Raw genomic sequence first — 25,246 nt, 5'->3', positions numbered from 1 at the left:
AGATTATACAATTCAGCTATGTTATGGTCTTCTCTTACACATCTTTGCCATCTATCAACTTCTTCAGAATCTTGCTTGTGTGGAAGTTTCTCCACCTACCCACCGTGGGTTGATGGGCTTTTTTTTTTTTATTCCCAAACTGCCATCATTTTGGGTGATTTAATCCTTCAGAGGGCTGGCCCATGAACCACCCAAGATTCAAAATTCCCTGAACTCTTTTGTTCCAAAACCCACATCCTCCACTCCACCTTAGCTGAAATCTATCATTGCCTATGTGCCTGAACACAAGGAGCGGAATACAGTTTGAAAAACAATGAACAGGGTTGAATGATGCTGCAAGTTCATATTCAGCAAACTCAAACAGAAGTTCAATGCTGCATGTCAATAAGACCACCACTTACCCAGTTTCAATATTCACAGAAAGTTTTTCAAACTTTCTTTCCTGGCCTCAAATCCTGGATGCTCATGCCTCTCTGATACAAGATGGCTTTATGTCTTATATACAGAGAAAATTAAAAAAAATTTAGACAAGAATTCCCTCCCCCCCTGTCTCCTACAAGCCCACCTGTATCTAGATGCAAACTGTAGTCTTTCTCGTTGGGACAGTAGAAGGGCTGGCTTCACTTTTCAAGGTCAGTTAGTTTTTCTTGAATTGGGTCTCACATATCACTCTTAGGATGCTGACCATACACCATACTCCTTGCTATTGTCAATTAGTCGCTAAGTTGTGCCTGACTCTTTGCAATCCCATGGACTGCAGCATGCCAGGCATCCCTGTCCTTCACTGTCTCCTGGAGCTTGCACAAACTCATGTCCATTGAGTCAGTGAATGCCACCCAGCTATCTCATCCTCTGTTGCTCCCTTCTGCTCCTTCCTTCAATCTTTCCCAGGATTGGGGTCTTTTCCAGTGAGTCGGCTCTTCACATCAGGTGGCCAAAGTATTGGAGCTTCAGCTTCAGCATCAGTCCTTCCAGTGATACTCAGGGTTGATTTCCTGAGAATGGACTGGTCTAGTTTCCCATATATCTGAATATCTCCATCCTCACTGGATTCTATCCATTAGTTTTCATCCTCTGGAAGGACCAGACAAACCACATCCTGCTCCAGTCATCAGTCTCTCCTACCTCTTGCTGCCCCAGTACTGAGAAGGGCTGTGTGTCCTTGCTGTTCTCCAGGACTTGACCTTCCACTCACTCCCCAGTCAACCGTGCGCTAGCTTCTGCCACATCTGCCCCCTCACCACCTTCACAGGGTCCTCGAGCTTGCATGAAAAGGAGAGTTTTGAACTCTCTTACTTGATCTGAGCATTCATAAAACCCTACAGGAAATATTTTCTGTTCTTCCTCTGTATCCAACTCTCCTTGTTTTCTACTAAGATCTCTCACCATGTTAACCTTATGTCTTTAGCAGGATTTATTATCTGCTACCCAGCTTTTCAATAAGGGTGGAATTTCTCAAGGATCTGGCCATGGATTTCTCTTTCCTTCCTCATTTCTTGCCATGTGATCTCATTCCAGCTCAGGGAATCAGTTATCCCTTCAATGCAGATGATTTACAGATTCATATCTTCAGCCAAGACTGCTCCTCTGAACTCCACAAGTGTCTCCCGTTCCAACTTTATATTTCCATTTCTATGTTACAAAAGTGCCTCAAATTTACTGTGGTTAAAATAAAACAACAACAAAAAATATGACTCCAAAATAAATCCTCTTTCAATATGGCACCATGATCCATTTTAGTGCATGCTGTAAACCTAGGTGTTATCACTGACAATCTGTGTTAACTCTCTCCCTCTCTCACACCCAAGTTACCACCAAACCCTACTATTTCCAATCTATCTATAGTTCATTCACTTCTCCTCCTTACTACTCCCGCTGCTTCAGCTTTATTCCTCTGTCTCATGCTTGGATTACTCCTAAATCTCTCTCTCCATTGAATTTAACCTCCTTTAGTCCAATCTCTGAAATTTTCATTTTACAATAGAAAATTAACCATAACATTTCCATTTTAAGGAACTTTTCAATGGATCCTGGAATTTATCTCTCTCTGTCCTGTGAACTATACTCTGCTGGGCTTTTAGTTTCTTGAATTTACTTTGGTCATTCTGTACCGTCTGCTAGAACCTTCTTGTGTCACTCCCAACAAATTCCAAGTTAACTCTTCTCTTTTCTCAAATAGCAACTCATTTTTTACTGCCAGATTGAAACCTTTCCTGACCTCTGATTAGATCAATGATCCCAACTATACGGTCTTTAAGGGACCATTTTTTTGTTGATAATTTTCTTCTATGTTTAAGACATATTTGCATTTTTCAAAATGCATTCCTAAAACAGATATACATATATTCCCTAAATTTGTTGACTTTGCCATCCATTTTATCACTGAATTCTTCAGTGAAAAGTAGAAGTGGGTGAAGCAGGTAATTCTTGGGGATTTATGCCTCTCCTAGATCAGGGCAGTCAAAAACATTTTAGAACTCTTCTCTTGCACTAGAATTTTCCAACGTGAAACCTCATCAACCTGCTTCTTTCTCCAAACCAGCAAAAACATACATGAACAGAATCTGTAAAATACATAACTCCTTACTGCAAAGGTTCTTTTTGATTCAGCAAAGTTATGACCCTATTTATAATCTCACAGGATATTAAGGAAAGTAAGATAACTGATAGGAAGAGTAAAATGAAGAACTAACATGTCCCTATAAGTTTGTAGCAATCAAATCATATGAACTCAAAGAACCTGCTCTAAATTTAAAAAAAAAAAAAATTGCTTTTGGACATAGATCAGCTTTATACTGGAGAAGGAAATGGCAACCCACTCCAGTACTCTTGCCTGGAGAATTCCATGGACAGAGGAGACTGGTGGGCTACAGTCCATTCGGTCACAGAGTCAGACACAATTGAGTCACTAACACATCAACAATAATGAAAACACTTAAAATGGATTAAAGATCTAAATGTAAGACCAGAAACTATAAAATTCCGAGAGGAGAACATAGGCAAAACACTCTCCAACATAAATCACAGCAGGATCCTCTATGACCCACCTCCCAGAATATTGGAAATAAAAGCAAAAATAAACAAATGGGACCTAATGAAACTTAAAAGCTTTTGCACAACAAAGGAAACTATAAGCAAGGTAAAAAGACAGCCCTCAGATTGGGAGAAAATAATAGCAAACGAAGCAACAGACAAAAGATTAATCTCAAAAATATACAAGCAACTCCTGCAGCCCAATTCCAGAAAAATAAATGACCCAATCAAAAAATGGGCCAAAGAACTAAACAGACAATTATCCAAAGAAGACATACAGATGGCTAACAAACCCATGAAAAGATGCTCAACATCACTCATATTCAGAGAAATGCAAATCAAAACCACAATGAGGTACCATTAGACGCCAGTCAGAATGGCTGCTATCCAAAGTCTACAAGCAATAAATGCTGGAGAGGGTGTGGAGAAAAGGGAACCCTCTTACACTTGGTGGGAATGCAAACTAGTACAGTCACTATGGAGAACAGTGTGGAGATTCCTTAAAAAACTGGAAATAGAACTGCCATATGACCCAGCAATCCCACTGCTGGGCATACACACTGAGGAAACCAGATCTGAAAGAGACATGTGCATCCCAATGTTCATCGCAGCACTGTTTATAATAACCAGGACATGGAAGCAACCTAGATGCCCATCAGCAAACGAATGGATAAGGAAGCTGTGGTACATATACACCATGGAATATTACTCAGCCATTAAAAAGAATTCATTTGAATCAGTTCTAATGAGATGGATGAAACTGGAGCCCATTATACAGAGTGAAGTAAGCCAGAAAGATAAAGACCATTAGAGTATACTAACATATACATGGAATTTAGAAAGAAGGTAATGATAACCCTATATGCAAAACAGAAAAAGAGACACAGATGTACAGAACAGACTTTTGGACTCTGTGGGAAGAGGCGAGGGTGAGATGTTTCGAGAGAACAGCATCGAAACATGTATATTATCTAGGGTGAAACAGATCACCAGCAAAGGTTAGATGCATGAGACAAGTGCTCGGGCCTGGTGCACTGGGAAGACCCAGAGGGATCAGGTAGAGAGGGAGGTGGGAGGGGGGGATCGGGATGGGGAATACATGTAAATCTATAGCTGATTCATGTCAATGTATGACAAAAACCACTACAATATTGTAAAGTAATTAGCCTCCAACTAATAAAAATAAATGAAAAAAAAATTATGAAAACACTTCGCCTGTCTAACTCAAGCTTGGAGTTTAGCCTTCAAATACTCTTTCCAATATAGACTTTAACTATTAAGCTAATAGAAAAATAAATAACTTGAGAATCAATATATCTGAGAAAGCCCTGGACTACTTATAAAGCAAGCTGCGTTTTCCCAGTATATTAGATTTAATTAGGTAAGTTAAATCTAACCTTCAGAATTTTAATTATACTAAGTAAAGTTTTACTAATTTTATTTAATATGTTATCATCAAGGGGCCCAGCTCCATATAATTACATGGGAAGGTGAGCTCTGGTCTTTGTGGAAGTCCCACTTCAAATTGAGGAAAGCTTTTTGTATTAACAGTCCATATTAGCATTCTCGAACTCATTTAACTGGGAGGTCAAAATTTGTCTCAGAGTTTAATGATGAATGTCATGCCTTGCAGAATTTTTTAATTTATATATATATATATTTTGGTATGGTCATTTGGGTATATATATATTGTTTAATTCAAATTAATTAACCACAGAAAAACCAAAGCTGTCTGAATGATCTTTCTAGTTTCTGTGTTTAAATTAAGGTCTCTAATCTTTTAAGCTATGTGTTGTCAGACAAGTTATTAATTGCCTTAGGTTCCATTTTCGTCAATTATAAAATGGCAGATGATAGTACTGGCCTGTGGGTAGCTTCTTTATCTCTCCTCTAAATTCGCATGACAACCTACCAATTTTAGTATTCCACATTTAACATATTTTTCTAAAATCTGTGGCCAAGCATGTAACTGATCCCTCTTGATTCTGAGATGTCTGGGGCCATCCTATTGATGCTTAATTGTCATGGAGTTCTTACACGTTTATGATGGTCCTAGGAAAAAATGTCCTGGTTTGGTCAATACATTTTATGGTTCAACATGTAGACTCTGGAGCCAGATTGCCTAAGCTCAAATCTTTCCTCTCTGCTATTGTGTTGCCAGGGCAAATCATTGGGTTGGCTAAAAAATTTGTTTGAGTTTTTCTGTAAGAGCTTACAGAAAAGCCTAAACTTTTTAGCCAGCTCAGTAGTATACTACCTTATAGCTTCCTCAGCGGTAAAATGAAGAGGGTCCTTGGTGTGAAGATGATAGTAGTCACTGTGTGCAGTGTCCTTTGAAGAATACCTAGGAAGTTCTCTTTCCTTATTAACTATTAGCAGTAGCAACTCTGATCTTGCCTGGGCCACTTAGTGTCTCTGAGCCTCACCTTACTCACCTGTAAAAGGGGAGAACACCGACCTCATAGGTGGGAAACTTAAGTCGAATGATGTAATACGTCCAGTAAACTGTAAAGTGCTATACTATTTAAGCCTTTAGTATGTCAATAACAAAAATATGATTAATCAATTAAATACTAAATAGCTTGTAAATTAAAACACTGAGCTGCTACTAGTGGTGTCATGTGTCATGAGCCGATTTTGCTTCTAAGAATGTCTACTTTTTATTTTTGTAAAGAAAGACAATCTGAAAGTCAAATTGGTAAGATCAAAGAAATTTGAAATTTTATAAAATGCTCTTATTCTTCATTTTTATTTTTCATAAACATGAAATTGTTGCTATGGAGTTAATTTACATTGAGTACCTTCTGGCAGCTTTTTCTCTGAGTACAATCTGTGTGGTGCTTTTTCTTTCTTTTTGTTTTTTTAACCAACCAGAGTAAAGTCCTGGTCCATTCAGTCACAGAAGTCCCCTTTGTTACCACAACTTGCTACTGTAGGATGGTGGCATTGCTCAACTTTCTGACCAGCATTCTGTCCCCTTAGTGTATTCAAGTAGAAGACTGAAGTCCCACAAAATTCCTAAGACTAGAACCTGCAGTACCCCCATAATTGTTCCACAAGAAATCTGGCCTTTCCCTAAAGGAGTGCCCAGCTTCTCGACACAAAAACCAAGTGTGAAATCCTTGAAGCACGGAGCTCTACTTGCATTATGTTTACAAGAAACATACTTATGTTTAGATGGTGAGGAGTTGGGGTCTGGGGATTAAAATCTCTCAGTTTTCTTGGCCAGAAACAAGGAAAGCACAGTTTCTGTTGATAAAACAGCCTTTCAATAATCGAAATTGTATTTTGATAGAAAAACAAATTGGACTCATTTTTGTAGTTAGCTTTTACATAAATCCAAATTAGCAACCTGCTCCAGGGCTCTGGAATCAATTCTGTTCTCCTCCCTCATTTTTCCTATATAATATTTAACAGAAACCTCCATTCTAATTTCTGAATTTACCAATAACTGCAAGTGGTGCAGCCTGGCACACAGCTTTTTGTCATATCTGATGATGCCACATGAACCAACCTAGAGGACTGGATGGGTAACTTTATGCCATTGCTCCTTTAGGAAATATAAGGAATAGGAATTATCTAAAGTTTTCTGCTAACATATTTGCTTTCCATTTCCCATGGTTCTTACACCTTTCCTCAGTTTTGTCTTTTCCTCTTGTTTTTTTCCCAGTGTTTAGAATTTATGGGAATTTCTAGAGCATATTTTTTTTCCATAATGATCTGCTTTCTTTTTCTGATTTGTAATAGTCTCTCACTTTTGTTATCAAAGATTTTAATCTCTTTTCCTGACTTCCATTTCAACTGTTACAAAGAGTAAGTACATAAATAAAACAAAAAGAAAAATTGAACTATCTAAAGAAAAATACTAAGAGAGAAACTCTATTTTGTAGTACAAATTTACTCAGAAATTGGAAAATGAAAGAGAAATCTGTTACCATGGACTAAAATGTCATTCCAGTGGTGTCTAAGACATACTACCAAGTTAATCTGGTAAATAGGCATTGAGATTTTTTAAAAATATATAAAGAGAAATTTGGCATTTAATAGTTAAAACCATAGATTGCATGATACTATTTTTACCTTTCATCTACTCTTTCCCTGAATCAGTTCAGTTCAGTTCAGTCGCTCAGTCATGTCCAACTCTTTGTGACCCCATGAATTGCAGCACACCAGGCCTCCCTGTCCATCACCAACTCCCAAAGTCTACCCAAACACATGCCCATCGAGTCGGTGATGCCATCCAGCCATCTCATCCTGTCGTCCCCTTCTCCTCCTGCCCCCAATCCCTACCAGCATTAAGGTCTTTTCCAATGAGTCAACTCTTCACATGAGGTGGCCAAAGTACTGGAGTTTCAGCTTCAACATCAGTCCTTCCAATGAACACCCAGGACTGATCTCCTTTAGGATGGACTGGTTGGATCTCCTTGCAGTCCAAGGGACTCTCAAGAGTCTTCTCCAACACCACAGTTCAAAAGCATCAATTTTTCAGCTCTCAGCTTTCTTCATAGTCCAACTCTCACATCCATACATGACCACTGGAAAAACCCTAGCCTTGACCAGATGGACTTTTGTTGGCAAAATAATGTCTCTGCTTTTTAATATGCTGTCATATTGGTCATAATATGTCAGGTTGGTCATAACTTTCCTTCCAAGGAGTAAGCGTCTTTTAATTTCAAGGCTGCAATCACTATCTGCAGTGATTTTGGAGCCCCCAAAAGTAAAGTCAGCCACTGTTTCCACTGTTTCCCCATCTATTTCCCATGAACAGTACATATTTTTAATAGATTGAATTTATAGCCCATTGTTTATAGTTCTTTCATTGTTTGCAACTATTTTACCTTCTCGAAATCTTTCTCATTGTTCAAGACTCATTAGGTATCAGCTCCTTCTGGATCTCTCTCTTGACATCCACGTTGGGTTAGAATTCTGTATTTCTGTTTCCACAGTACCTGTAGTATTGCTCCACTATATTCTAATCATCTATTCCCTGTATCTGTTCTCCCACTGTAAGGTAGGGTTTTATCTCAATCATCTTCCTACTCTCAGACCTAGTGCTGGCAATACGGTATGTCTAGAATATATGTTTGTTGGATGTCAGCTGAAAAGTCTCATGGATGGGTATGATGTGGATACGTAACAAGTGCTAGTCTTCCTGTTGTTTGTGAAATATTACATGTACTGTCCTCTGCTTGAAACAGTGTCTTCCCCGCTCTAACCTCCCAGACCAGCTTCTTGTCATTTTTTAAGCCTCAGCTTAGATGTTGCTTTCTTTGGGACTTCTTCCCCGAACTACTAAACTGGGTTTGGGAGCTCCTTCCATGGCCTCCCTCATCTATCTAATTTTTGGTATCATAGGGCTCTACTCCACTCGACTCTCTACTTCTCCAAATGCCCCAATCAACTACCCTGTGTAAGAGCCACGAGAAAGCCTCATCTCCACTGAATCAGTGCAACGTGGTCTGTCTGGCACTAGGGTAAGAGATCAAGTAATATTCACAGACTATTTAAACACATAAATAATCTCATTTTCATATGAAATTTTGCCAGAATAAAAATCACAGTAATAGTCCGTTCTTGTTACTATTTTTATGAATGACAGAAAAAGAATTAATGGACAAAATGGAGACTGATTTCACTTTTACTTCATGTACAATGTACACAGACTTAAACTCATTAATTTTCTCCTGATCTCTCATCCTTCAGGATGAATGGCAGCACCATTTATTTCATTATCCAAGCTCAAACCTCGGAGCCATCTATGACATTTTCCCCTCCCTTGATTGCTCCATGAAGACCTTTGCCATTTCCCACTCCCTCTGTCTGCCTCTACATCCCCTTTCTAGCATCAGCATCTCATTTCAGAATCTTATTTGTCTAGAATTAACTAACCACACGACAGAGGGGGCGGCACTTGATGAGATGGTTAGATGGCATCACTGACTCAATGGACATGAGTCTGAGCAAGCTCTGAGAGATGGTTAAGGACAGGGAAGCCTGGTGCGTGGCCGTCCACAGAGTCACAAAGAATCGGACATGACTTAGCGACCGAATAGCAACAACAACAGCAACTACCTGCACAGTGACTGCCCAGAACTTTTCTCTGTGGTGTCCAATCCTCTGACATGCCTTCAGGAGCCACCTTCCCTAAGAACTGTCCTAAATTATGTCACCAGATTGCTACTAAATATAAAGGCTCCAACCATCCATAAACTATGTATAAATGCCTCTGCTTGACCTTCAAACCTTTCACAGCAAGTTCCATCCAAACTTGATCATGTGGAATAGAAGAAATGACAAAGGGTTTAGTCTTATCCGAAGCTGGGAGCATAGTTTCTAACATGCAGCAGACACACACTAAATATTTCCTAAAATGGTAAAAAGGAAACTTGGGTTTTATTATACACAGACGATCTACTGTCACTCTGCTGTATAAAATCCTTTAATGGATTTTCACTGTCTACAGCAGTAGTCTCTAACCTTCTTGGCACCAGAGAATGGTTTTATGGAAGACACTTTTTCCATGAACCAGGGGTTGGGGGATACTTTCAGGATGATTCAAGCACATTACATGTATTGTGTACTCCATTTCTATTATTATTATATCAGCTCCATCTCATTTCATCAAGCCTTAGATTCTGGAGGTTGGGGACCTCTGGTCTAGAGGATACCGTTCCCACTTCTGAGCACGACTTGGCTCTTGCACACCTGCCTCTCTCATCACTCTTGCCCTGGCTCTGTCAGCGCCTGCTTACAGAATCGCTTGCTTCCTATACTCATGAGCCTTTGTGTACAATTTCCACCCTCTGACTTTTTATACACCTCTTATTTGTCCATCAAGATTAAATTCAGAAACTTTCTTGACCCAGACTCTATCACTAGCATGTATTACATCTTTCTGTTTCTCTGTATCCTCTTTTGTTTTCCAGGGTTTACCACAATACTCATACTTAATACACTTTGGTGAAAACACTTATTTTCTTCTACTGGCTACCATCAACTAGCTATATAAAACCAACAAACTACTTAATTGACTGGATTTAATTTCCACTTCATAAAACACTCTCATTAATGCAACATTAATGAGAATCTGTGTCAAAATGAACTCTAGAAAATGCAACATGACATGAATAACAAAACCGTGAGCCTGTGCGAAAGCCTCTTTCACCCTATATACAGCAATATATTCTACACATTCTTTTATAGCCACGTAATACCAATATTTAACCTTTTTTTCTTGCTTACATGCATTTCTATGGCTCAGGCTAACCTTTAGTCAACTTACTTTATGTTCTCATTTGCAGGTACTTCGGGCAGTTGCACGGTAATCATGCCATCCAAGTTCGTCTTCCCAATGAAGGCAGGCTTGGTACGGAGAACGTCGGGGGCAGTCTTAGCGGTCACCCGGTGCTGCAGCCCCCCGGCACTGTTGCCACGGTTTGTCAACACAAATGAGTAGGACTTCTCAGGCTTCAGGTTGACAATTAACTTCTGGGTAGCTCGGCCATCCACTTCTTCTACCATTTTCCCATCATCATAAAGAATCTAGAAAGAGACAACCAATCAGAAAGATTTGGTTATCGGTTAGGTAAGGAATATTTTCTAAAGTAATGTGTACCTGCTTACGGAAAATACATACGGGTCATTTCTAATTTGGGGCATTTCATAAGCCTATAAGCGCTCCCAAAATTCTAGAGGTGGCATTGATTTTCCTTTTTTCCCTTATTGCATATTAGTATAAGGTTTATAAACCTATCAAAAGTACGTAAATTTGCAATAACCTCTCAATATTTGGTCTGTCAGTTGTCTGTGATCTTAAGGAAATATATGCAGAAATGCTCTTAAGTTTTCAAGGCATCATGCACACCACTTTTTTCCAAACACTTCCATTCCTGTTCCCAAATATATTTTTTTTTTTACTTTTATAGATGCTTCTCTATTCTCTATTTCACAGACTTGTACTTCTTGCTAACACTTTTCAGTATCTCTCTATGGCAAACTAAAGTTTAAAATATGCAAAGAATTCAGGCCAATAAACAAATTACTTAAATCCCAGGATGCTGCATTATAAATAGGTAGAAACTATGTAAATTCCATTTTCTGATGAAAAATCAAAAGCACTGAAAGTTGAAAGTCACTCAGTCGTGTCCGACTCTTTGCGACCCTGTGGACTGTAGCCCACCAGGCTCCTCCATCCATGGGATTCTCCAGGCAAGAATACTGGAGTGGGTTGCCAAATCCCAGGGTGCTGCATTATAAATAGGTAGAAACCATGTAAATTTCATTTTCTGATGAAAAAATCAAAAGCACTAGTTTAGATGTAAAAAGTTCAACTTGGAAGTGCTCGGTTACCCACAAGGAATGCAGGTCCTAGGTTTGAGCTTCTGCCTCCTCCCAAGAGGGCAAAGGTAACACTGGCCAAGAACCAGGCTTGGTCTGTGATGTGAAAGCCACAAATGAGAACAGTTAAGTACGTGTGGCTGAATCAAAGCAGTCTGTGTGGTTTTTAAGTGATTTCCCTGGGTGACCTGCCCCTTCCACGTTTACCCGTGATACCTTACACATTAGGAAGCAACTTACTTTGAAAGGCATGGCAGAATTATAATTCTCTGGAATCTCCCAAGACAGCAGCACCGAAGTCTTCATTACTGCTTTGACATGAAAATTTTTTGCAAACACTGCTGGAAAAGGAAAAACAGTGTATTTAAACTACTCCTAAAAACATTCGACCAGTCCTTCTCCACGGACAAGAAGGCTTAAGCTAGATACCATCTACTTTGATCAGAGAAGTGTGATTTGCCTACCTGTTAAAAGCATTCATCTTACTACCTCATTGTCACCAAGATCTCTCCTTTCTCTCCCATTCAGTCAACTCTATTGTGTTTTCCTTACCTGGGCACATTGGGGAGCTGTCAGCCAGACTTGCTTGGCATTCTCTAACTGAAATCTAAGGCATCCAAAGCACGTTAAGTTTTACATACCTTACCTTTTTGCTTTTGCTGAACCTATGAATATGAATGAGCCGATCAGTTATCTATAGCTTCAAAATACTGATTTCCAAAGACCGACATTCCTTTAAAGGAGAAAGGCCGCAAGCAGACAAATCCTACCTTGATTCACAGGCAGTGTCCTGAACTGGACACTGGGACTATACGGCCCGGGCCCTTTGCTCGTGTGAGCACGTACTTTTACATCATATGTGGTATCTGGTTTTAAGCCACTGAGTGTCAGAGTGGTGTCAGCTGGAACAACGAGCTGCTCCACTGGAAGAAGGGGGATGTTGATGTCCCTATACAGAAGGGTGTACTTGGTGATGACGCCGTTTCTCTCGGCCAGGACCGGCGGCTGCCAAGAGAGCTGGGTGGATGTTGACGTGGTGCCTTCCGACTGGAGGTTTTGAGGGAATCCAGTTGGAACTTCTTCTGGAACAGAAATCTCCTTCACCATCTCCTCCCCAAAGCCCACTTTGTTTCTGGCCGAGAGCCTGAAGACGTACGATGCTCCTTTGTGGATATCTGTCGCCGTGAAGTGATCTTCCTTTTCAGAGAACTCAAGAGTAGTAAGCGGTTCCACATCCTTTCGGCCAAATTTTAGACGGTAGCCCTGGAGGGGTCCAAATGTGTCCACCGGGGGGTGCCACTGAATGAGGGCTGTATTCATCTGAGTGTGGTTAATCACAAGCCGGGGTCTGCCTGGAACTGGAGACACAGGATGGAGTGGTAAGACCAACCTACAGGGATTTTCATATTTCAATCGCTGTTGAATGGGAATCCCCTTGGAGTGGCATTCCCATTCTTACTCATAAAAATTACTTATTTCAAGCAATTCCACAGGCATTCCCATTTCTTCACTTATAAAAAGTCCAAGGCTTGGTCTATATACCTTTATGGAAACATGCTCCTTCTCATACTCTTGAAGGTAGGGTGAATATTAGAATGTGATAATGGAGAGAAAATAGGAATTATTACTGAAATGATAACTTAAGGAGATTTTTTAAAATATTGTCACATTTCAACTCTTCATACATAGAGGTTCATGTCACACAGAAATGGAGCCAAGTAAGGATTAGCCAGTAACATACAGCTAATAAGAATAACAATCAAAATATATTTAATCATTGAGCATATGCAGTATATCAGATACTGTGTACTAAGAGTGCTACCTGGAGTATCTCATTTGAGTACACTCTTCACTCCTGACTATGTGACTAGTTGTTATCTTCGCTGTGCCTCATAAGAAAATGAAACAGAAAACTGTGCATGTGTAATATGCACAGATGTGTAATAAGTAAGAAATTTATGAGACAAACACAGGTGTATCTGAATCCATAGCCGAACAGTTAACTATTATATTGGTTATAAGTTAGAAAGAAAAAAGGTAATACAAAATGTTGCTGAGACTTTCTGTGAATCTAATTTGCAATTTTTATTTATACTATCCACACCAGTCATCCTCATCAAGTTTTGCATCTACTAGAATGGGAATTATATTAAGACCCACCACATGTTGTGAGTATTAAATGAGAAAATCCATGTAAAAGCCTTAGAATAGTATTTTATATTTCATTAATAATAATCATAATTATTAATAATCAGAATATTAAGCTTTTTGCGGGAAGGGCTCATTTCTCATAAGTACATAATTTCCTTTCATGTTAAGTAGGTTAGATATTATATTGCTTACCTAACTTAAATAAGTTACTTTAAGTTAAATAAGTTAGTTAAGTTAACTAAGTTAAGTAGGTAACATAACTTAAGTAAGTTAGATATTGCTCCTTGGAAGAAAAGCTATGACCAACCTAGACAGCATATTAAAAAGCAGAGACATTATTTTGCCAACAAAGGTCCATCTAGTCAAAGCTATGCTTTTTCCAGTAGTCATGTATGGATGTGAGAGGTGGACCATAAAGAAAGCTGAGCACCGAAGAATTGATGCATTTGAACTGTGGTGCTGGAGGAGACTCTTGAGAGTCCCTTGGACAGAAAGGAGATCCAACTAGTCCATCCTAAAGGAAATTAGTCCTGAGTATTCATTGGAAGTACCAATGCTGAGGCTGAAACTCCAGTACTTTGGCCACCTGATGCGAAGAACTGGCTCACTGTAAAAGACCCTGATGCTGGGAAAGACTGAAGGCGGGAGGAGAAGGGGATGAAGAGCATGAGATGGTTGGATGGCATCACTGACTTGATGGACATGAGTCTGAGTAAGCTCCAGGAGCTGGTGATGGACAGCTCCGTAGAACCTAGACACAAGAAGAGAATACCTGAAATCTCCCCAAATGTGTAAAAAGTAAACACAGTATAAATCAGCGAGGGTAATGATTGTGGGCAGCTATGGTATTTCATCCAGGGAGTAACAGGGAAAAAAAGGAAAAGGAATGAGGAAAATTCTATAACACTGCATGTGTGATTAAAAAGAATTCTCCAAAACTGCACATATTGGCAATGGAACCCACTCCATTTTTTGCTTTTAGAAGTTCTATGTAGAAAACATTTACCAACTACTCACTTTGTGGAAAGACTTATATACTGGCACACAGACTTTGGGTGGGAAAATGAAACATGGGTAATGCAGGGAGGGACCTTGTCCTCTGAGCAGTGCATACTCAAAGGAGAGAAATGAAGACAACCAGTAGGTGGTGCCGCGTGTGTGGAGTTGGGGTCAAGGTTTCTGATGCCTTGGGGTTACTGTCTGGACCACTTTTAAAGGACATCCAGTGGCAGAGACAGGGTTTCCCAGGCGGCAGTAGTGGTAAAGAGTCTGCCTACAGACTCTGGAGAAGCAAGAGACACAGGTTCGATTCCTGAGTTGGGAAGATCCCCAGGAAGAGGAAAATGGCAACTCCCTCCAGTATTCTGGTCTGAAAAATTCCATGGACAAGAGGGGCATGGCGGGTTATAGTCCATGGGTCGCAAAAAGTCGTACACGACTGAGCACACAGTGGCAGAGTCAGAGGATCTGCTTGCTCCAGTTTAGGAGCTGGAGGATTGGCAAAATGAAGGAGTCTTAAATACTCACTCTAGGGAGGCTGGAGGGCATTTTTAGCAGTGAGCATATTAGAATAAGCAGAGGGTCCTTCTGTAGAGTAAATAAGCTAATTCTTAAGTCACGATGTATAATCCATTCTCCCTTTTGCCTTTTCAGTTCTTATTTGTTTACTATATTCTCCCCTCTTAAAAATCTGTCAGGACTTCAGAAACGGTACACATGTGCTGCTGCCCTCTGCTTCTTTGTATCAGCAATCATTGGAGATCCATCAAGGCACTCAGTCCCAACGGCTCTAAACTGGGCTTCAATTTAACTTAGCACCTAAGTAGCCACAATCATAACTGACTGACCTAAGCCTAGAACTACTTTCAAATTCTCCATATCATAGTCACTTTTCTCTCATCCTTAAACACAGCTGCTCAGTACAGTAGTGAAATTAATGTAAAAATACAGAGAAAATTTCAAACCAAAGAATTTGCCTAAAAGTGCAAGATTTCAGGCAGTAGACTAATTATTATGATACAGAGCACGGGAGTATTAACAAAGAAACTACAAAAGTGTCATAATCACTGAAACATAAAATCCAACATTCTATTAAAAAGCAGCCCTCAGGTTACATGAATCCTATATGGATTGCTTAAGTTATGGCCTGTACTCTTTATTTCAAAGATATGATTGTTCGCAGATTCCAGGAACAATGTATTATACATAAACCTATCCAAAACCCAGGAATTTTATGATTAAAGTAAAATTTAATGGGAATTTGTGAATTTTCAGTGGAAGCTATAATTAAATACCTTTATAACTACGGTTATTAGGAGCTCACATCTGTGAGGTACACTGAGTAATTCTTCATAGCCATATAAATACAAGTTTTTTTTTAAATAGTACACAGAACAAAGCAAATTAATCTGTTCACTAATGACTAGGGAATGCTTTTTTTTACTACAGGTTGGCAGTAAAAAGAAAAAAAAAAAAAACTAGAGCTTTTCTCTTTGAATGATTATCGATCTCCTTCTGGATTTATAATCCAGAAGATTATAAATGGATTCTTCAGATGGATTCTCCCATCTCCAATCCAAGAACAGAGGAGATCGTAAGAAAATAAGCGTGCAGACATCTAAATTATAAGCATTTCCTCAATAACAAAGTCTCCATTGATTAAGAAAGATCTGAAATCACGAATGTAAACTGTAAGATAATTCTGTGTGTAAGACCCACAGTTCTAAATAATGTTCTGTACAGTGAGTAAAAAGTGACGAGCTAATCTCAGTGATGTTAAAGTAGGCAGTAGCATTCCTTGTTCTAGGATTCACATCCCTTGGAGATAAATCCTCTATTTTTCATCCTTATTATAAGACATCCCTCCCTATTTCATGGGCAATAGGAGGTTGATGCTTCATGTAAGACACTTCAGTTTTCCTAAGACACAATTATAAATATGGGTGCAGGAAGTGTATTTTTTCATTTTGGAGTTCAGTTTTAGGGTTCACTCTTAGTTGGCTACATTCCAGGAGAAGCTGGTTCCATAGCTAGACACTCAGCATGTCCCACTGAACATGGACTGTATCTCCTATGCACGGTGCTGCATTAACCTGAAACAATGGTATTAAAAAAAAATAAGGCCCGGAAGATTTTGCCTTGAAGGAGCTTTGCCATCTGTAATCCTGCTGCTTGAGGCAGTTCCAGGTGGCGGGATCTGAGTGAGGCAAATCTTATGACATTTAGACAAATTTGGAAGTGAGCCCGGCACCCAGGAGGGCACTCAGCATCACAGCTGTTCTTTGCTTTACGCCTTTACATAGAGGTGTGTTCCTAAGAAGTTACGCCGGAAGTGATTCGGGAGGAGTAAATCAAATCAGAGTTTAAATGTTCCATGGGAGACTTCTATATAAAGGGACTGAAGGAGAATCCTTCTGTAATTATCTCTTAATTTATTGGTTTTACAACATCAGGTCTTCCTTCATGCTGACTTCTCCTAGCGTGGCAGACCAATGTACAAGTCTAAACAGCGCTAAGAAGCTTTGTTCTTCAGAAACGAGCAATCTATATTAGTCCTTCTGCTTTCTTCATTCTCTTTTCTGTTTCCCATCTTTTGTGCAATTTGTTCTCTTTTGATACCCCAGAACAAGGGGTCAGGAGGAGAAAAATGACAAAAAATAAAAATATTAAGTCATCAACCCAGCTCCAGATGGCAGCTCTTCTAACAAGGTTTGTTTTCTTTTTTGGGGGCGTGTGGCATGCTGAGGCTGTCACATGATTTCCCTCCCTAGATGATCTGCCTTCCAGACCCTCATGGGATCCGCTCCCTCACACCAATCAAGTCTCAGCTCAAATATCCTGCCTCTAAAAGACATCACTGTTTCTAAAACTGCCCCTAGGGACTGCCTAAAGGCATGACTGCACATCTTTCTTTTCATAATTTATCACTTCCCAGCATTTTATTATTATAAAACTCATTTGTTCACTTGCTAATTATCCAAACTCGGTCAGAAAATAAATTTCAGGAGGCCAGATTCTTTCTGTTTTGTTGATTGTTCTTCAAAGTACCGGAAATAGTTCTTGATGCACAGTAGGTACTCAAATAATATTTGGTGAATGAGTGATTAAATAATTTGGGCAAAGCATGTTCTTCAATTATTTTACCTAACTTAAAATATATCAAAAATCACACAAGTTGACAAAATATCAACTATCAATGACAGTCCATTCTCCCCTCTGATGGAAGCCATCCATACCATTTGGAAAATTATTGCTGTTGCCTGAAACATACTGAAGACATATATATGCGTAGACATGGTTACCTGCCCCTGTGGTGGACACCAGCTTGGGTTTGCTGCGAGCTCCGTCTCCTTTGGTGGTGTAAGCTGTGACAGTGAGGGAGTAGGAAGTTTCAGGCTGTAGCCCAGAAATAATCATGTCCTGAAATGATACAACAGAATAGCAATGATTCAAAACTATGCTAGACTTGCCCTGGGGGGAAACTGAGGCCTCGGCCTCCATGCTGTGCATGCATGAACATTCCCTGCAGCCATGCCAAGCACTGGATGCTTCATGCCTAGAGCTCATGCTGGGGAAGATCTGTCTTCATGCTGACACTGAAATGGGGTCTTCAGCCATCCTCAGAGGCAGCTCTAAGGGGTAATAATCGAAACCACAAAGTTGGAGTCAGACCTTCTGAATGCTTGGACTTAAACTTGCCTTTCCTTATTTACCAGTCTGGTGACCCAGGGCAAGTGATGAGTTCACCCCATCTGTGCCTCAGTTCTTCATGTGAAAGCTGGGAGGCTAGGACCCTCTAGGCTACTAAAGGATTAAAGTTATACTGGGTGAACACTTAAAACAACGTCTGGCTTGTAGTGAGCAGTTCATACTCTAGCTGTTTTGATATTCCAGCCACAATCCATGTGCTTCCATCGTAGCCTGGTCCTCAGACTGCTAGTGGCGCTGATGCCAAACAGTATGTTGAATCACGTAAATACTGATATTTTGCCAAGTGGCTGGTCTGTTGGACCTAGACAGCCATAGAAGTTTCTCAGGACTCAAATAATACATTACTGGTTAGTTGTATAAGTTATGAACTAAAATTATTATAAACTAAGGAGAACTATCTATAGATTTCGAGGCCTTGTCATAAAACCATGTAACAGGATCTTATTCTATCACATCATGGATATGTGCTCAATCAATTCTGAAAATGTTAAATACCACAAACTATTCATCAAAACTATTAGTTTTCTCTTAGTAAGGACCCAAAGCTGTGATAGTTATAAGAGTAGACAGTCCAAGAATTATTCTTCCAAATTGGAAGTTACATGATTCTTTAAATACAGTGCTGGCTATTAATGTTTTGGTATTTTCTTTGGAGCTACACACATGCACAACAATTTAAAAAATAACTTTTCAGATTTCTGGCACAGCTATATTTTCAAATTCAATATGGATAAATATAAGAAAATACTGACTGTCATCTTTCGCATCTAAAGACAATGCATGTGAGAGTTTAGTGAATGGATTTGATTGTGAATGGAGAACAGTGGGACTTTTCTGTGCAAGGCTGTAATGGGCACCATAGAAATCAATGGTTGAATCTGAATCTAGGGATGACAGCTTTTGACAATGTGCTTTTCTCAAAAAAGTAGGAATCTCACCAGTGTGGAAATTCAAAAATTTCAGATGCCATCCTGAAGAGCCACTGGATATATTATTCTATCAGATAAATAGACTAAATTTGAGAGACAGATTTTTATCTTCAGGAATGGTTTCACTAACATCACAGAGAATATAAAAATTAAGTGAACCACTCCAGAGTGGCACTTAAAATTATGGTAGGCACACTGGCAATTCCAAAAATTAGGATGGGTAAATCTCAACATATTTCCAAGGTCTCTCTTATGTCACAGAACTACTGATGCAAACAGGCTAGGTTGGGAGGAAAAAGAAGCGAAGTTTGGTTCTATCACTAAATTGAGAGGCAAGCAATTTGCAAATGCTGAACCTTCTGTAAGCTTCTCATTTATAAACTTGGAGTTAGCCAATCACATATGACCTTCCTTCCACACAGGTTGGGACTGGATAATATAAGTAGTGCCAGTCCAAACGTTCAAGCCTTCAGTGGTCTAATCTCTAGCATACCTCTCTTTGCCTGAATCACACTGTCTTTGAGTTACATTTTCTTTCTTTAAGCTATGGCTGTACTACCTTGGTGGTCTCTACACCCTCTCTGGCTGACATCATAACCACTATTCCTCTCTCTGTATCCTCCTATTCCATTCTGCATCCTAATTCTTGCCCCTGCTTGCTAATAGCTGCCATCCCCAAATGTCTTGACACAGTCATTTATCTGCTGCTGCCTTTCTCTCTAGTCTTAAAAAAAAAAAAAAAAAAAAACTAGTTTCATTGCTAAAACTTTGAGACTTTTTTCTGCCTGTATCCTAAATTCATCTCTAGCCTTGACTCTCCCCCAGGCCCCAGCACTAAGGCCCCAGCATTGTAAATATCTGCTGGACATTTTCCCTTAACTGTCAAGTGGTTATCTCAAATTCAATTTAACTAAAGTACATGTTACTCCCTAAAGCAGAGTCCCCTTCTTCCATAAAGTATTTCCATATTTTAATGAATGATGAAGCATCTTCAAAACTTATGAGCAATCTTTGGTCCAATAGCCTCCTTTAAATTCTTAGCCAGTTAGTATGGTTCTGTTCATTCTTCCTTTAAAATATTGATCATAACTTTCCCTTTTTCATTTCTGATGCTCAACTTAAAAAAAAATCACTTCATGATTTAGGAAAAGAACTGTTTACTTGTTTCCTTATCAACTGCATTGTTTCTCTTAATCTATCCATGAAGTTATTGATTTTTAAGCTGAAGGTAACGATCCATTTAGTAGCTGATGAAATGAATTTAGCCATTCAAGACCAGTGTTTTTTTAAACAAATGGATATACTTGAACATTAAAATGTGACTATATTTAAAAGTAAGGTATTATTTTGTGAAACCTTTATTTTAAACATATGCATGCATTGGTCATGGCGAATAATGCATTTTTTACTATGGGTTATGATGAAAAAAGTTTATAAAACACTGTTACAGTGTCGCTTTCATGAGAAGTGATAGCTTGATCATCATATTTACCAAGAACCCCTATAAGAAACCTGTGTTTTGGCAAAAAATATTTACTAAATGAAAGAAAACCTCCTACCAGCCTTTATCTTATTGCTCTCTCTTTTTTTTTTAACAATTTAAAAAATCTCTCAAGTACTGAAGAGTTAGTGATCAGGTCTTTCGCTTGAAACTTTAGATTTTTCCCCTAGAGAAGGGAACAGCTAACCACTCTAGTATTCTGGCTTGGAGCATTTCATGGACAAGAGGAGCCTAGCAGGCTACAGTCCTTGGGGGTCACAAAGAATTGGACCTGACTGAGTGACTTTCACTTTTTCACTTTAGATTTTTCCAACATTACGCTAAAATATAATGTATTTAATAACTTGAACTCTTCAGTTCTGTCAAACTGCCAAGCTCATTGTCACTGGACTTTATCACACTGTCGTATCTATGTCTACCTCTGCTGAGTTCAGTACATTCTCACTTCCAACTCCGCAACATGCACAGACACACAGGATTACCTCTTTAATCCCTACTCATCAGGGATGAGTTCTCAGCTAAGTTTCAGGACTTCTACCAACCTGGCGCTCTGTCTGTAAACTCATAGCTCTAACTGATATTGTCATTTAAATACTAATTATTCATACATTGCTTGAGGGCATCACATTGGTTGTATTTATGGAACTTATCTGAACTTTACCTCCTTCCTAGCCACCTACACTGTAAGCATTTAGAAGGCAGTGCCATCCACAGTACTTCATACATAATAAACTCTCAATATAAAAACAAACAGACTAATTCAGCCCACTCATTACAGTATTTTAAAAAAATTCTTCACTCGGTAAGATATCTTCTACTTCTTGGTGTTTCACTCAAGCAATGTCACTCAAATTTGTATGGGTTCAACAGAGAACTGTGATTTCTAGATAGAATTAATGGGTGCCAGATTTAGATCATATTATGCACTGAATCTGCCACCCTGGAGCAGGATTTATGAGCAGCCCAGAACAAACTAGACATCTCCAGTCTGTGATACCTCCACTTAAAGCATGCCTCCTATAACTACGTCACAAGGCAGAGTTAGTAACAGCCATCAAACAATATGAACTCATGATATTTTTCATGTAATCAATAGCACCACATCAATTTCACAAAACAATGACGGGGAAAAAAATTTTTAAGTATACCATGTAGCAAAAACACTTTAAAAAATAATTTGTTAGTTCATGCATCCAAGCAAACTGATGATACAGTACAAATAAATGAAAGGGGAGTATCAGTAAAAAACAACCATTTATAATCTGTTTTGACAGAGCAGCCCAAAATTACTCACATGTTCAGTAGTATCATCAAATTCCCACTGATTGAGATTAAGAAGGTTGGGGAGGAGGGAAACAAAATAAAAAGAAATGAAGTTTGTAGCCTGATAAAGGCAATGGTGCCCTCCTTAGACTAAAAAAAAAAGAGAAAAAATAAGCAACTGAAGAGGTGTGTACAATAAAATCCCAAACAGTATATGAGTGTTATGCTGCCACCTCCACTCCTAATTGAGAAGTTAAAAGTAAATATACTCTATATTGTTATCACTAAATCCAACTAATTTTTTTAAATATGTAATTCATTGGAACAAATCAATAAGGCATACAAAATACTATGTACACTACATTGTGATATTTATTTTGATTTCTATCTAGATTATGCAATTCAAGTTACTATTTAGATTAACATCTTTATTATATTGAAAATGTACATCAATGAAGTCCTATAAGATGTAAAAAAATTTCAATGAATTATCAGAACATGATATGAGAAAAAACAAATCAACCAAAAACCCAGAACAACAACACAAGGAAAATTAGCAAAATAAGAAAGAAAAACCAAAGTAGAAGAGTAGGGAAAAAGAGATTGAGTTGACATTTAAGGCATTTTGTATTATATAATTTCATTGACTACCAAATTCCGAATGAAAACAGCAAAAGAACTACTGTTCTCTAATGTAAGATTGTCTAAGAACTGATAAAGGACATCAAAATATGATGGTCATATCACTTTATTTTTCAAAATTACAGATGCACCAAATAAAATGTAAGCATTTTGTATACTATATAAAAACTTTCTGTTTTACAGGTAGTACAAAATAAATATTTATTAAAAGCAAATCAATAGTCCTTTCTCCAGAATATTACGGGACACTATGAATCTCCGACTAAATTTATAGAAATGTCCTTCAAACCAAAATCATACAACTGGATTTTTGAGGTAAATAAGTCACTAAGTTAGACCCCTTTAGTTAGAATGCTTTATAGCTAAAGCAAATAAGCACCTTTGTGAGTTAAGACTGGGATAAACATGAAATAAAGACTCTGGGGTAAAAAGCTGGGATATTTATTGCCCTGTTATTTTCACAAAGAAAAGGAGGCAAAATGTAGCAATTCGGTACAACAGTTTTCCACTTTGTTCATAATCTTCCCTACTTTCATACAAAAGAAGGAATTTTCGACTGAATTGGTTTCATATTTGCAATAATCCCATCTATTCCCAGGCCCAGCTACCAATTTGCTGAATAAGCAAAACACTCCACTCTCATATCCCATCACTACTAGAACAAGGGAATCTAGTCCACGGGATATGTATAATGTCCAACAGGATGCTTATTAATTACAACCTTCCTCTCCTTTTCAGAAAAATAGGTACAGGTAGATTTATTATGGTATTGTCTTTGATTCATTTCTTGTTTATTTAAAAAATTGGGTGGAGAGGGAGGTGGGATGGGAGACCGGGATGGGGAATTCGTGTAGCTCTATGGCTGATTCATATCAATGTATGACAAAACTCACTGAAAAATAAAAAAATAAATTAAAAATAAATAAATAAATAAATAAAAAAAAACAAAGATAAGAAGAAGAAAAAAAAAATGAAGATGAGAATGGAGATAAGAAATGGGAAAGAAGAGTGTGGGGGAAGAAGAAAGGTGGAAAATGAGGTTGGTGAAATAAAAATAGCCATCCCATGCTCCAAAAAAAAAAAATAAATAAAAAAAAATAAAAAAATAAAAAATGGAAAGAAAACATAAAGTTCTTTTTAAAATAACTTATTACAAAACCAAGTTGTGACTACATGGTTATAAATCACTGCCTTTGGCTTGAAAGAATTTCTCACAAACTCAGCTACACTTAATAATTTTAACTGGCTCAACATACAGGATCTCATTAATTCCCTGGGAAATTCTATAATTTTTATCATTATCTTCATTTTCTGGGAAATGAAATAATTATTTTAATTAAATATGTAACTTGGTAAATAAATGACAGATAAAAATACTGTCTGAATACATTTCCCCAAATTAAAATATTTATTCTTCAGTGAAAGAAGGCATTCATTCAGAAATTATAGATTAACTTAGCTTCAAATACTTTTAGGACAGCAGAAAGTAGACTATCAGCAAAACTCCTGTCTAAAATTCTTCCCTTTGATTTAATTAAGTCAACTTTTGTTTTTTTTAAGGCAGCAAGGCAAACTGAGAAATAGCTGTAGACAGCCAAGTATCTGTATTTAAAAAAAAAAAAAGTTCTGTGTTTTGAATCAGATGTGTCATTTCAATTCACTTCCTCACTTGTAGTCAACTCTGACTGAGAAGATAAATATGGATCATGTGTTTTTAAAGCTAGAATGTTATGAACTTGTCTACAAAACAGAAACAGACTCCACAGGCATAGAGAACAGACTTCTAGCTGCTAAGTGGGATGCAGGGTCCAGGAAGAATAGCGTGAGAGATTGGGATTAGCAGATACAAACAATTGTATCTATGTCGATGTCTGGATCTATATCTGTATCACTGAATCACTTTGCTGTACAGTAGAAATTAACACAACACTGAAAATCAACTATCCTTCAAGTTTTCTTAAAAATCCAGAATTTTGTATAGACATTTTAAAATGTCAAAGAAACAATGAACATGGGGTCCATTTTAAGATACAGGCTAAAATAGACGTATCCTATAAAAATATTTCTATATAATTTCAGATGCTTACCTGCGCGTCAGCCAGCATGACGTCCTTCAGCATGGGCTGGCCCTTGGGCTCACCATTTTCCATCCTCACATAATGCACCTGGTATCCTCTTATCTGGCCATGCTGTTTATTGGGCACAGGTGAGCGCCACGAGACTTTAACAGATGTTGAGTTGACAGCCTCTACCTCGACTTTGCGAGGAGGACCACTAGGAACTGGAACAACATCATTGGATAAAAGAAAATTATAGGCACTTGTCCCACCCAGTCAGAGCATTTTCTTTACTTAGGTTTAAAAAAAAAAAAAAATGGGCAGACCCACCATGTTTGTTTGTGGAATACAAACATTTTCAACCCATGAAAATGCTCAACCAATCTGCTCTATCTTTTAAGAAAAGATCAAAAAGCATGACCGATGCCAAAAAAAAAAAAAGAAAAAAAAATGGAAGAAAAAAAGAGTATCAGAGAAATAGAAAAACATGTAAAAAATGTACAAAAGCCAAGGAAGATGCTTTGAGGTTCAAAGCATTAAACCACAAAGAAGTGTAGCATTGAAATAATAACAAAAACTGGTTGCTGATTGCTGTGTGTGTTTTTAGGTTTCTTTTTAGCAGA

At 38.3% G+C, this 25,246-nt stretch overlaps 1 protein-coding gene across 7 annotated transcripts in view; it reads right to left on the bottom strand.

The window, feature by feature from the left end:
• Window positions 1-25,246, bottom strand: part of PTPRD (protein tyrosine phosphatase receptor type D) — a 541,703-nt gene that overhangs the window by 161,723 nt on the left and 354,734 nt on the right. For 2 of the 7 annotated variants that reach the window (XM_065907691.1, XM_065907693.1), the window contains exons 12-17: window positions 24,654-24,847; window positions 21,956-21,982; window positions 17,823-17,940; window positions 12,141-12,728; window positions 11,611-11,711; window positions 10,316-10,575 (exon numbers count right to left, since the gene is read on the bottom strand). In XM_065907691.1, coding sequence (XP_065763763.1) covers window positions 10,316-10,575; window positions 11,611-11,711; window positions 12,141-12,728; window positions 17,823-17,940; window positions 21,956-21,982; window positions 24,654-24,847 — 1,288 coding nt within the window. The remainder of the gene's footprint in view (window positions 1-10,315; window positions 10,576-11,610; window positions 11,712-12,140; window positions 12,729-17,822; window positions 17,941-21,955; window positions 21,983-24,653; window positions 24,848-25,246) is intronic. The other 5 variants (XM_065907692.1, XM_065907694.1, XM_065907696.1 and 2 more) reach the window with 3 other exon arrangements.

Source organism: Muntiacus reevesi, chromosome 17 (genome assembly GCF_963930625.1).
Source record: "Muntiacus reevesi chromosome 17, mMunRee1.1, whole genome shotgun sequence".
Taxonomy (NCBI): domain Eukaryota; kingdom Metazoa; phylum Chordata; class Mammalia; order Artiodactyla; family Cervidae; genus Muntiacus; species Muntiacus reevesi.
This window is presented reverse-complemented; position numbering and strand designations above follow the sequence as displayed.